Source organism: Tenebrio molitor, chromosome 2 (assembly GCF_963966145.1).
Source record: "Tenebrio molitor chromosome 2, icTenMoli1.1, whole genome shotgun sequence".
Lineage (NCBI taxonomy): Eukaryota > Metazoa > Arthropoda > Insecta > Coleoptera > Tenebrionidae > Tenebrio > Tenebrio molitor.
The window spans coordinates 24,896,706-24,910,776 of NC_091047.1; the positions used below are offsets into that span (position 1 = coordinate 24,896,706).

Genomic DNA, 14,071 nt, shown 5'->3' on the forward strand with positions numbered 1-14,071 from the left:
TAACGCTTTCAAAACAGTTTATTGATATTACAAAATCATCAAAATGTATTTTTGTGCAACAGTCTGCAAACCTACTCTTGTTATTAAAGTTCACGTACTTTAAAAAATTCCACAGTGATATCAAAAATTTCAATCGAAATTATTCTATAAATCTAGACATTTCAAATATTTTTATGTCGACAATATTATCAGATCTATCGTGCCGTGTTGCATTGTTTCAAACTAATTGAGTATTGTTCCTATCTCATCACACAATTTAGAGATAATGTTATTGATAATACTTAGTCATTTTAATAAAATTCTGGACCATTAACTGTACGAATAGTACTCAAATGATGAAGAGAAATAAATTGATAAAATGTTATCGATAACTTCATGAAAATTCTTATCTGAACAAAATTTCTTATATAAATGTATATTTTGGAGATTAAATCAGTTGGATGTGAAAATTCAAGATGAATTCTGCGAATCGTGCCACCAGAACTGATATAGAAAACTGGCTGAAACCTGTGCTAAAGAAGGAAAGTCTCGCGAACTACTCCATTCATATATCAGGAAGTACGGAAAAAGGTGACGGTTATTTAGGAGATGTTACTTTCGTGGAAGTTCGTGGAACGGCAAACACCAATGAAGAAAAATCCTACGATTTTGTGATAAAATGTGGCAAGAAAAGTTCGCAGTTGAGAGATATGATGCCAATAAGAAATGTATTCGAAAATGAAATTTATTTTTATAACGAAATCCTCCCGGTATTCAAAGAATTTCAAGCAGAAAAAGGAATCACGGATCCGTTTGATAATACTCCCAAGTGTTATGACAGCATAATCGAGGAAGAGATGGAAGTGTTAATTTTGGGAAATATGAAAACCAGTGGTTATTGCTTGCACAATAGGCTGCACCCTATGAATAAAGAACACATCAGAAAAGTTATTAAAGTTTATGGAAAGTTTCACGCAATTTCTTTTGCTTTGCGAGACCAAAAACCAGAAGTGTTCAAAAAATTAGGGGGAAAACTGACCGACATCATGAAACTGATGACCAAATACATAAAGCCAATAGAAGGCGCGAATAACTATCAGGATATCATCAAGATAGCCAAAGAAAAAAAGGAGGATGACGTTGTAACAAAGTTAAATATTTTAAACGAAAGGGCCAAAAGAAATAACGAATTAACAGATCCGAGCGACCCATACGCAGTTATTCTCCATGGAGACTGTTGGAACAACAACTTTATGTTCAAATATGCAGTAAGTGACGATCAAGTATCATTAAAATGTGACCAATATTGTTTTTCAGGACAGTAACAAAACAAAATTGTCGGATGTGTGTTTCTTGGACTTTCAAATTAGTAGGTTAGCTTCACCGGTCTACGATTTGTCCTACTTCCTCTTCACTTGTCTGTCTGAGGATGATATCCCAAATTTTGATGAAATTGTGAATGTGTACTATGAGAGTTTGTCAGAGTTCTTGAGGAAGTTAGGAAGTGATCCTGACAAGATGTTCCCATTTGAGGAATTGCAGAAACAGTGGAAAAGATTTTCATTGTTTGGACTGACGATGTTACCCGCCATAATAAAAATTTGTTTGTCGGATTCAGACGAAGTGAATGATTTGGCGGAAGTAGCGGAGTCGGGTCGTCAAATAACCGATGCTTTTACCAAGGCGGTGAAAAGCACAGAAGAGTTTGGAAAAAGAACGCTACCCATTATAAAACTTGCTATAAATAAAGGGTTTATGTAACTGTGTTTTCAGAGAACATTTTGTTTTGTTATTAAAATAAATATTTAACATTTCTAACGTTTTTTCAAATGCTTTTGCAGAAAAAGTCAAGACTTAATTTTCATATCTAAGTAGATTAGGATAGTGATCGATTAATAATTGTCCCTGACATAAAAAGTGTTGACTGACCGCACCTTCACATGTGGTGAAGGAGTAGTCTAATCACTTTAAACGTGGTAGTTGGGTTATTCTGGAGCTAGTGTAGAAAAAAAATAGATGCATATTACGTAAATGGGTACCGAAAATTTAACAACAAATTAGAAACACATTCATCAACTTACTTTTGTTGTAACTTTAGGAATTATAGACCACCATCACATCACCAGGTACTAGATAAAATTACTATTCAAAGTATTCAAAAAAAAAGAAGAAGAGAACTAAAACGACATTTACATCGGGACAACGCAACGACTTTCAAGACTACTATTCAGAACGTCGGTTTAGAAGTATTTTTTCTGCAGATCAAGTCTAAAAACTCCTAGAGATTACTGATTATTCTCAAACTCAAAAGAGCAACTTCATGGTACTCAGTTTCTGGGTCATAAAGCAACTATAATGGAGGCAACTGGTTCAAGGTACAAACAAAGATGTTTTTCTTCTGAAAACGACAGAATTCTTTTAATTTCTCTAAGCTCTTCCATGTCACCGGCAATAAATGATGAATCTTCGTATGAACCACATAAAATGATAGATACATTTTCTCGTGCAATCAAAAAGAAAGAAGAAAAAGAACGCATTCGATCGAACTAATCATTAAGGCAACTTAAAAATCATTCAAATATACAACTGCTTTATTCTCGAGTCACGAATTACATAATTTTATATGCTTTAACACTAAATGATTTTAAACATCTGTTGTATTTATAGATGCAGTCGGAACGTTATAGATGTGGATTGGGAACTTGTCGTTAAGTTGGCACTACCAGCAAAAGTACCTAACTAGGCGCGCCAATAAGGTTATTGGAATTTATGACAGATCTCACTAATATACAGTTCAATCATAAGTTTTAAGCGACCTTGAGTTTTGACAATCCATATCCAAAACATTTCGAGTATATCTACCATGAAGAAACTATTGCTAATCTATAAGGCCATTTTCAACAACATATTTTATGATGGGTCTAATTCTGTCTTTCAGCTGGGTCTTATTTCTTACATCGAATCGAAACATCTTGTCAAATATTTCGTCTTCAGCTATTTCAAGCATATCGGGTACATCATCTTTATCCACGATACAAATTTTCATTACTATAGAAGTAAATAAAATGCCGACTCTGCTGTATTTGTTCCATTCATCTACAAATACAGTATTCGGATATAAAGTGTCTGGATCACTTCCCAAACGTCTCAAATAAGTGGAAAAAGATTTATGGTATTGCTCTAGTATTAAATCCAAATCATTCAAATCCTCTTTAGATATACATGCGAATAGAAGGTGCGATAAATCATAAACCGGAGAACCAACACTTGATATTTGCCAGTCCAAAATACGAACCCTTGATGGAACACTTGGATCATCAGTCTGAAAAAACGAATTTTGATTTGATAAAGAAACAAAAACGATACTTACCGCATACTGGAACATGAAGTTATTGTTCCAACAGTCACCATGAGTGACTACTTCAAATCCTTTGAAATCCTTTACCGAAGCAAACAAAATCGGTTTGAATTGTTCGCTGAGGCTTCTCCATTTTGACAACACGGTTTCATCTAGATCATCTTTCAACAAATCGCAAATTTCCTCGATGGCAAATTCAAAAGGCATCTTCACGTTTGCAAATTTCCCGTCAAATTCTTTAAAAAGTTGTCTGAGTGGTTGTGTCAATTCGTCAAATTTCTGAGTTTGCTGGTTTTTCATGGCGGCAGAGATGGCGTGAAATTTGGCATATCGGTCAACAACCAAGTCAATGTGGTTTCGGGTCAAAGGTGTTCTCTTGTCCCAAATGGAGTACCCCGACGTTAATAAATTTTCAAATACGAGTACGTCTTGATCATCTGTTGTGAAAGAACCGTAGTACTTTGGAACACAATTAAACGTGTCTTCGACGCCCTTCTCTAACTGAAATGCGATAAAAGCTGGTAGTACAGTATCGTAAAAGTAAATTTCGTTTCTGAAAAAAGTTTTCGCTGGAGTAATATTTCTCAAATTCGGATTTTTCTTGCTGCCCTTCACTACAAGGTCGTATTCTTTAGGAAAACTATCCTTTGTTTTTCCTGTCACGTGCACAAATATAATGTCACCCACGTAACCATCACCCTTTTCAGTATTTCCCGTTATATTAACACACATTTCTGTCAGATTTTCTTGACTTAAACATGTCTGAAGTATCGATTTTATTTCACTTTCTGTATAAGTTGTTCCTTCCATTTTCGACGAGAAGTAAATGTGATATATTATATCATTTGTACATACTTATCCACTTGTGATGCTTTTAACGAATTCAACTTGTTTGCACTACAGATAATGTAATGTTATTTACTTAGACTTCCATCTAAGTTAAACCAATAACGAGCACTGTTAGTGATGAAGATCTTGAAAAATATGCATATTAATGATATCATCACTCTGTTGGAAAGCAAAAACCAGAAAATATAAACTATTGAAGTAATGGTGAAGACCATTTAAGGAAATGAAGGTGTTTGTGGTAAGGTAGCAATGTTCTGAAAAAAAAGTAATAACTTTTTGTTACATATTGCAGCCATATGACTGAGTAATTTACTTTTAGCAAACAAACTGCTACTTAGCCTGATGAAGCAGGTGCATGAAAAATCAATGTAATAATAATCATTAAGAGAAAAAAAAGATGTTAATGTAAGAAAATTATTTCTGTTACATTAACAAAAACTGAAAGAGATTGAATCAAAGAGTTCCTTTGAAAATTATTATCAATGTAAGCAATGTAATATATTTCGCTCTTGGTAGTGCATAATAGTTATTTATGCCACGAGTTTGTGTGTAAATTGGGCTTTTCTAATTGCCCAAGATACAACATTAAAACACGAGCATAGCAAGGGTTTTAAGGCCTCGAGGGAAATTAGAAAAGCTCAATTTACCCAGAAACGAGTTGCATACAAAATTTTATTGTTTGAAACGAGGTCACTAAAGCTTCCAAATCTTTTAAAAATGGTTGCATTTGCTTTTGACAGTTTTGACAAATTTTTCAAGACCTGTCAGAAATGTAACGTTGAATGGTTGTCTAGGGCAACGGTTCGTTATCTGCTCATTTTGCTTTAGGGCAGTTAAGAGGCAGTTTACGAAAGAGAAAAATGAGAATTTATGACAGTTGAAAACAATAAAACATGTTTATAGTAATAGTGAAAAAAGTCCTGTAACATCTCATTACCTCACTGTGCCGTTATGTAAATATGTAGATGCATTGAAATAGAATTCACTGAAAATAACTGAAATTGTTTCCCGATCTTGGCATTAGAAACCTAAAATTTTAAATTTGTGTTTTGATGTTGATCGTTTTGAGAGTCAGAGAAGATAGTAGATTAAGATTATGCACCGAGGGAGTGAAGTGCACGATTTTTACCCGAGGTGCAGTTTGTAGCCCGAGGGCGAAACCCAAGGGTTCTACAAAGCACTGTGGGTAAAAATCTTACACTCCTGAAGTGCATATTGTATTTTTTGCACGACCCAACGATTTTAATTGAATAAAGCCGAACATTTGTAAATTATCTTTAACTTTCAAGGTAAGTTTAAGTAACAGTTAAAAAATATGTTATGGAAGTCATGCATGAAGTGTCTTTTTTCACTTATGGAATTAAATAGTAATAAGAGTATTTTAAACAATGAGATTTTTTTCAGATAACCAAACTGTTATCTTATCAAGTTTTTACAAACTATACAGGGTGATTTACGAGGAATAATGAGCCCGACGGAATAGAAAATGCAACCCGCAATTCATCAGGAGAAAAACCCGGACATTTACCGCTTCGATGTCCGGCTTTTTGTTGCAATGTATTGTGGGTTGCATTTTCTATTCCGTCGGGCTCATTATTCCTCGTAAATCACCCTGTATTTAGATTTTTTATTCAGTCTAATACCAGACGACGGTGTCGAAAATGCTGTATTATTATGATTTATACAGGACCATTTTTCATCCGCTCCCTGAGATAGGCTGCTGAAATTAGAAAAGAATCTAAGATGGGTCTGATTGAGAACGGATTCGGAAGGACGGTGGTAGATACTGAGGGGTAAAGGTATAAATGATCTTACGGCACTAAAACTGGTGCTCGGGTATAGCGTCCGTGCTTACTCTGCTAGTTTTCCCTTTTTTGCATTAGATAATAATAAATTTCAAAACATGATCACAAAAGTTACGTCAGTGTAATCTTCAGGACTAATACCATAATGACTGACCTTACCTTAATAACATAAATACTTGGTCTTACAGATCTTAACAAAATAAAGTGAGTAGATTACTTTTAAGAATGAGAGCATTAACTAGATTTGTATAGTATTTTTTTAAAGATTTTTTAATGTAAAAAATTTCTTGTATTTGCTGAAGATAAAAGTGTCACCACTGAAAAATATGACAGATAAAAGGATGGAAAGAATTATACTATTATATATAACATAATTACATAACAAATAAAATGTATTTTTCACACAATACTTTTTGGCTTTTTCCACACAAATTCTTTCAACATCAGGATACTTTACGCATATCTGTCCTGGGCCCACAGAATTTAACAATATCTATTACAAAGGTTAACAATGAAGTTACTAATCAATAAGACCATTTTCAACAACATATTTTACGATGGGCCTCATTCTCCCTTTCAAGTTCGTTTTGTTTCTTACATCAAATTGAAATACGTTAGCAAAATGTCCTTGTTTAACTATTTCAGACATCTCCGATAGATCATCCTTATCCACGGTACACATTTTCATAATCAAAGAAGTAAATAAAATGCCTACTCTGCTGTATTTGTTCCATTCGGCTAAAAATTGAGCTAGTGGATATAACGCGTCAGGATCACTTCCTAGACGCCTCAAGTGGGTGGAAAAATCGTTATGGTATTGTTCCAGTATCAGATCAATATAGTTCAAATCTTTCTCGGATATGCACGCGAATAAGAAGTGCGACAAATCAAAAACGGGAGAACCAACATTTGATATTTGCCAGTCCAAGATACGAACCCTCGAGGGAACATTGGAATCATCCGTCTGAAAAAATAAATTTAGATCAGAGCGAGATAGGAACAAAGAGACTTCTTACCACACTCTGGAACATGAAGTTATTGTTCCAACAGTCACCGTGAGTGACTACTTCGAATCCGTTGAAATCTGTCATCAAACCAAACAAAATTGATTGGAACCGTTCGCTGAGACTTCTCCATTTTAACACCACATCTTCATCTAGATCGTCTTTCAGCAAGTCATAGATTTCTTCGATGGCAGATTCAAAAGCTTCCATCACTTTTGCTCCTCTTTCGCCGAGTTCTTTGTAGAGGTGTCTGAGTGGCTTGGTTAATTCGTCAAATTTTCGAGTTTGTTGGTGTTTCATGGCCGCAGAGATGGCATGAAACTTGGCATACTCGCCAACAACCAAGTCGATATGGTTTCTGCTCAAAGGTGTTTTTTTGTCCCAGATATAATACCTTGATTTTGATAAATTTTCAAATACGAGTACTTCTTGATTATCGGTTTTAACAAATCCGTAGCATTTTGGAACACAGTTGAACGTCTCTTCGGCGCCCTTCTCTAACTGAAATTTGGTATAAATTGGTAGTAGAGTGGAGTAAAAATGAATTTCATTTCTAAAAAATTCTTTCATAGCGGAAGTGTCTCTTAAAATTTTATTTTTCTTGCTACCCTTCACTACAAGGTTATATTCTTTGACTGAGCCATCTTTGACTTTTCCCGTAACGCGCACAAATATAATATCACCCATGTACCCGTCACCTTTTTCACTATTTCCGATTATATCAACACATATGTCTGTTACATTTTCATTGCTTAAACACGTTTCAAGTATTGCCTTTATTTCATTTTTTGTATAAACTGTTTCTTCCATATTTAAGTAGAAGCAAAACAAATTTGTGCTAAGTATGTCAGTTTTAAATATTCATTTAAAAAAAAAAAATCACAAATAAAGCTTGCTGGCACTAGATATAAAATAATGTCATTTATTTACACTTTCATCTGCATGAGTTAAACTACGAGTAACGAACAATATTAATAGTGAAGGTCACACAAAGTTCACATTTACCTAATAGAATAATGTTATCGCTCTAATGGAGATCAAATACTTAAAAGTGCATACAAAGTAATAAGAGCAGATAATGGCTTAGTAATATTATGAAGGTGTCAAGAAAAAAATATGTATATCATGAATGAAAATTAGGTTTTTTTTATTATACAGGGTATTTCACGAGTGATAATGAGCCCGGCGGAATAGACAGTGCAACCCATAATACAAAGTGTCTATAAAAAAACATATATCAAGAGCCCTATGGAATTGTGCGGCTCTATATTTTTTTTTTGGCCGGACTATGTCGAGCCGTTGAAGCCGGCAAATTAGATGTCAGTAAAATGACAAATGTCAAATTATTTATTAAATCATAGCGCTTCTGTTGTGAGTTCGGCGTCTTAGTTGGTTTACTTGTAATTTTCTTCTACAGTCTATCAAGACTAAAACGTTTTTCCGCATAAGTATGAAATTTGAATACCAAAAACAAGTCACGAAGTAGCGAAGGTAAGACATTTATTTTCATACGTTTACAGTAAGTAATCAGCATCTTTTCAGTAAACCCCAATGGTTTTATCGCTAGAGCATCATTCTGATGTCGTATTACCGAAATGGTACCCTGCAGAATAGAGTTTGCAAGGAAGAATTTTTCGGCAAATTTCGAAATGACAACATCATGGAAGCAAATTTAATTGCACCCGTCAGAATGATTGTGGATTGATTTGTGGCAACTAGAAATGTTGAAAAAGGTAAAAGTGTAGGAAGATCGCCAGTGAATGAAGAAATTGTTGAATATTTATGCCAACGAATGCTCGGAAAAGTCCCTAAGGAACTTATCACTTCAGGCTGATGTACTACTCTCTACTTGTCAGAAATTTGTTAGGAAAAACCTGAACTTCTACCCATACAAAATCACAACACTTCAAGAACTTCAACTAGGTGATTCTGAGAGGCGCTTAGAATACTGCAACTGGTTTTCATATTAACTTTCCTTGCAGATTATTAGACATCAGTTTTTTTTTTCTTGGACGAAGCACAAAACTATAGAATATGAAGTTCAGAAAATCTACATGCATTTGTAGAAACCCGATTGCATCCTACAAAGGTTGGAGTATGGATTGCTGCCTCACGAAGGCGTTTAATTACTTTTATTGTAAAAATCAAAGAACCTGTCATTAATGAAGTTACATGACCTATGTTTTTTTATTTGGTAACACAATATGCTACAAAGCGGTAAAAATCAAATGTATTTGAGTTCCACAGGACTCTTGATATATGTTCTTTTATAGACACTCTGTAGATTGGAACGTAAACCTGGACATGGAGGCGATAAATATCCGACTTTTCATTCCTGATGTATTGTGGGTTGCATTTTCTATTCCTCCGGGATCATTATCACTCGTGAAATGCTCTGTATGTATTATATTAGGCTTAAAATATTGTTAAGTTATTTCTTCTAAAAATTGTGATAAACTGCTGACCACTAAAGTTTTCAAAATGCTGTTTGTTAACGGGGTCCGTGTGGGCTTTTTTGGCATGAGTAGGCCAGTTTAAAACGCGAGTGAAACGAGCTTTTTAAAGGCCCACGAGTGCTGCCTAAAAAAAAGCCCAATTTACACACGAACGAATTGAATACAACGTTCTTTTGTTCGACGAGCCCCTTAAAGGCTCCAAATCGCTTAAAATCTCTAAAATTAGCTTAACGTTTCGTTGTGACATTGATCAAAATCCGTTCACACAAAAGAAAATTCTCAAATTCTGACAGTGTTGAACAATAAAGATTTTTATCGACTACCATAGCGAAAATACAATTTTGGCGTACTGATTCAAGGAGAGAAAGTGTCACTTTGTCTGTCTAGGCAGGTAAAGTACTTTACCTGACCCTGACTAGGCCTACTTACAAATATTTTGAAGCGTACATAATAAATAATTAATCGTAAGTGGAAGAGTCGGTTTTGAATAAAACAAAAATTGCAAAAACAATTCTTGGCGGTATTCACCAACAACCAGCACAGTCCGAAACTTTCGCCGATATAGAAATTTTACAAAAATCTGAAATGGAGAAAAATCAAAATACTTGTTTAATTGGCGAAGATGTGGAAAAAAAAAGTAGTCATATTAACAACATAGTAGCAAACACTTCCAAACCTTTTTCAATAGCTGCTCCTTCAACGTCTGGTATCAATTTTAATAATCCATCTGGTTGTACATTCACATTTAATATATATAATAAATAATAATGTTCTAATAATGAAATAGTTATTTACTTTCTAAAATATAAATCTACAGTTGAAGTAAGCAAATAGATTGACTTCCGTAAGTAGCAGTGAGGTGGTAGTCGATAAAATCTTGTATGCAACACGGCAGTAAAGTGTCTTTATCGAACTTGTTTGCTTGCTCGACTCGGCTTCGCCTCGTCTCACAATCTGCAAACTCGTTCCATAAAGTGTCACTTTACTGCCTTGTTACATAAATAGCTATTATCTACTTTGAGTTATTATTGGGCTCATTATTATATCAGAAACAGTTTAATAATGAATTATATTATTACTGTTTTTGGTAACTTTTAGCTTTTGTTATATTGGCAACATCACCCGTTTGACGCCAGGCGTCAAGGTAACGTGTGAAGCTACGAAGTAAATTTAGTAAATATAACCTTACATTTTTGTGACAAATGTCTGTTACCAACCTACGCGAAAGTCCCTAGTTTTATATGAAAATTTGAGTAGCCGAAATTTCAGGGATTAGTAAAGCAAAGTAGAAAATAGTAGTTTATTTGACGAGTTCTTGTGTAAATTGGGGTTTTTTGGTACGAGTGGGCCAGTTTAAAACGCGAGTGAAACGAGCGTTTTAAAGGCCCACGATTGCCAAAAAAGGCAAAATTTACACAAGAACGAGTTGAATAGGTACAACGTTTTTTTGTTCGACGAGCCCCTTAAAGGCTCCAAATCGCTTAAATTCTTTAAAATTAGCTTGACGTTTCGTTTTGACAAGTGGTGACATTTATCAAAATCCTTTCACATAGGAGAAAATTCTCAAATTCTGACAGTGTCGAACAAAAAAATTATATATTACACTCGTTTAATAAGACGTATTATCACATTCGTTCCATTAAAGCACTCATGTGATAATAAAGCGTCTTATTAAACTCGTATATTATTAAAAAATTGCATGAGTAATGCAGGTTGTGTAAAAATTCCTTAAAATAAAAGAGAAACTAAAAAATTGTTTTTTGATAGTTTATGTAATTTTTAAAAACGATTGGTTGCACCATCCAACCTTTAACATAAAAATTAGGTGATGCTTAAACGTAAGTAGCAAAGAAAGACAAAAGATACAAGTATTTCGTACTGTACAATAATTTAGAAAGGATTTATATTTTTGAAAAAAAGATTGGTTAATTTATTTATCTACAGATCCACCAAATCATCATTTCAGAAACGTTTCCCGGTCTACTCACTAGTGTGTTTTAGTGACTAATCTGTCAAACATCAAAAACGTCAAATGGGATCGTATGAACGTGAAAATGAAAAATTTTGTAGGTAAGTATATAAAACGCAACAATACCTAATTAGAGCAAGTAAAGTAAAATTGTTATAGATGTGAATTGTTAGTGTCAAAGTTTTTAAAAATTCAGTGACTGTACCGCTAAAAAATGTAGAAAAATATAGTATAATTCAGAATAAGTGGCATCGCGGTAGGCGTTGATTCCCTAAAGTGAGCTTTATGTTATGTCAAAAAATTTAGTAAACATGTGAAACCGTCATTACTTTATTCTGAGGTTATGCGTTACATAATTTTGACATGGTTTTCACCCACAGCAGAGATAACCCCCAGACAAATAATACACTTTTCATAAATGAAACAAGGAAATTCCAAATACTTATAACAAGAAAATAAACACAAAACTATTCCATTGATAATCAAGGCCAAATTAAAAGCGAAGGTTACCAACAGCATCGAAACTAGGGTATTATTAGCAAGGGTCTTGCTGCCAACGTAAATTTGAATTTCCAACGCCTACCGCGATGCCACTTATTCTGAATTATAATATATTTACTGTTTTTGCTGAGACTGTACATATGTCAAGTGCTAAAAGTGAGGTTATACTCCAGAAAATTGAAAACATTGCATTGAAAAAATTGCAATTTTTGGGCAATCATTGTTAAATTTCACTTTAAAAAGGATGAATCTTGGTTTGAAGTTTGAACGATAACGTGGAGGTCATCGAACATTGGAAAATTTCTTTCAATATAATGTTGGAATTTACTTGTGACGTTTGACAATTGGCACAGGAACAAAAACTTAAATTCAAAAATCCCGAGAAGCGCGCCTAGTAATTTTAATTGATACCAACCAAACGTCATTTTGACAATTCACATCTATAACTGCAGCAACTCTCAAATATAAAAATAGGTTGAATGTATCTATTATACGCAGCACTCGAGAGTAAGGCCACTTTCGTTCACTTGAATTACACGCAATTAGCTTGAACGAAAGCTTTGCCTACCTCTCTCGTACTGTAAATTAGATTTATTTATTTATTTAAATTAGGTCATGCTCGGCGACATATTTTACAATATAACACATTCTTTTTCGATAGCTGGCAGTGTCGCGAATAGGTTTTAGAAACCCTTTAGACATATCTTGACCATCTTCAGCTGCCTTGGCCAGATCAGGAACTTCGTCCTCTTCCGACAACGAGATTTTATGTATTACACCGGCCAGTATGACCCCATATTTACAGTATTCCTTCCAGTCATTTGAAAATTGATCAAACGGATAGAAATTGTCTTCAGTACTTCCTAAATTCTTCAAATGGTCCAGAAGTGAGTTGTGGTAGTTCTTCAAAATGACATCTAATTCTTCTATATCCTCTTTCGAGACGGTTGTAAACAGAAAGTATGACAAATCCAAGATGGGTGAAGATTTTTTCGATAGTTGCCAGTCGATGATTGCAACTTTGGATGGTACCCCATTCTGACAAAAGCACACAAGTTTAAATTTGTCTATCTAAAATATACCCAGCTTACAGTCTGATGGTACATGAAGTTGTTGTTCCAGCAGTCTCCATGAATGATCACTTGAAGTCCGTCGTCCAAGCCCTGTGCTACTTTGGTAGAAAATGGTCGCACCACGTGTTTGAAATGTTTCCACTTTGACAACACAGTTTCGCTAAGGTCATCTCTTAATAAATCGTAAATTTCATCTACCATGTCTTCCCAAGCTGAAATTATTTCAGTTGTGTCTAAAAATCGCGTAAAGACGTCGTCAAGTTTTTGAGCTAAATGTTGAAACGTCTCCGGTTGCTGGGATTGCATCGCAATTGAAATAGCGTGAAATTTTGCATATTCGTTGATTACCATGTCCACGTGGGCCCTGGTTAGGGGTGTTTTCCTGTCCCATAATATGTATCCCTTCATTTTCAGATTTTCCAAAGCTATGACTTCCATATTTTCAGTCGTAAATGTTCCGTAACATTTTGGCACCTTATCAAACGGCTCTTCAACACCTCTTTCATGTTGAAATTGCATAAAACTCGGAAACACAGTATTATAAACATAGATTTCGTTCAAAAACGCTTCTTTAACTGGAGATGTTTCCCTAAGAGCCTTGCTTCGTTTGGCACATTTCAAAACCAGATGATAGTCTTTTTTTGTTCCTTGTTTTGTAACTGCATCCACATCCACAAAAACTACGTCTCCCATATAACCATCACCTTTCTGAGAGATTCCCACAATCTTGACCGTTAGATCCTCGATGTTTTTACTTTTTAAAATCAATTTTAGCCATGATTTTATTTCGTCAGTTTCGTCCACTGTAGGATTCATGATATCAACTGTACTGCTACATGTGACTGATTATACTCAAAGCATTTATTGTAGATAAACACGAATCAAATAATAATCGGCAACATTGCGCAATTAATAACATAGAAAAATTATTAAACTTGAGTTATTAATCTTATCGACACTATGTCTGCTTCAATTATTAATGAAACTATTACAAATTGTCTGATAATAATTTATCTTTTTACGTGTTAAAAATTATTTGGCAAACATTCTTTTGCGGTTTTGATATTTTGAGTATTG

General features: G+C 34.4%; 4 protein-coding genes and 1 long non-coding RNA gene across 5 annotated transcripts; 2 read left to right on the forward strand and 3 right to left on the reverse strand.

Annotated features, from left to right (window-relative positions):
• The first annotated feature begins 412 nt into the window (after positions 1 to 412).
• LOC138124855 (uncharacterized) lies at positions 413 to 1,756 on the forward strand. Its single transcript, XM_069040034.1, has 2 exons — positions 413 to 1,247; positions 1,297 to 1,756. Exons 1-2 carry the CDS (start codon positions 456 to 458, stop codon positions 1,738 to 1,740), a joined length of 1,236 nt encoding a protein of 411 aa, XP_068896135.1. The 5' UTR covers positions 413 to 455; the 3' UTR covers positions 1,741 to 1,756.
• A 796-nt stretch (positions 1,757 to 2,552) lies between these two features.
• LOC138124849 (uncharacterized) lies at positions 2,553 to 4,266 on the reverse strand. The gene is made up of 2 exons (XM_069040027.1): positions 3,350 to 4,266; positions 2,553 to 3,301 (listed from the first exon to the last, which is right to left on the reverse strand). Exons 1-2 carry the CDS (start codon positions 4,145 to 4,147, stop codon positions 2,858 to 2,860), a joined length of 1,242 nt encoding a protein of 413 aa, XP_068896128.1. The 5' UTR covers positions 4,148 to 4,266; the 3' UTR covers positions 2,553 to 2,857.
• A 2,099-nt stretch (positions 4,267 to 6,365) lies between these two features.
• On the reverse strand, positions 6,366 to 7,957 carry LOC138124850 (uncharacterized). Its single transcript, XM_069040028.1, has 2 exons — positions 7,008 to 7,957; positions 6,366 to 6,955 (listed from the first exon to the last, which is right to left on the reverse strand). Exons 1-2 carry the CDS (start codon positions 7,803 to 7,805, stop codon positions 6,512 to 6,514), a joined length of 1,242 nt encoding a protein of 413 aa, XP_068896129.1. The 5' UTR covers positions 7,806 to 7,957; the 3' UTR covers positions 6,366 to 6,511.
• Positions 7,930 to 9,766, forward strand: LOC138124857 (uncharacterized). The gene is made up of 3 exons (XR_011157299.1): positions 7,930 to 8,486; positions 8,538 to 9,212; positions 9,269 to 9,766. It is a non-coding gene; the product is annotated as an uncharacterized lncRNA (long non-coding RNA).
• Positions 9,767 to 12,392: 2,626 nt separating this feature from the next.
• LOC138124856 (uncharacterized) lies at positions 12,393 to 13,864 on the reverse strand. Its single transcript, XM_069040035.1, has 2 exons — positions 13,013 to 13,864; positions 12,393 to 12,959 (listed from the first exon to the last, which is right to left on the reverse strand). Exons 1-2 carry the CDS (start codon positions 13,808 to 13,810, stop codon positions 12,525 to 12,527), a joined length of 1,233 nt encoding a protein of 410 aa, XP_068896136.1. The 5' UTR covers positions 13,811 to 13,864; the 3' UTR covers positions 12,393 to 12,524.
• Between the last annotated feature and the right edge of the window lie 207 nt (positions 13,865 to 14,071).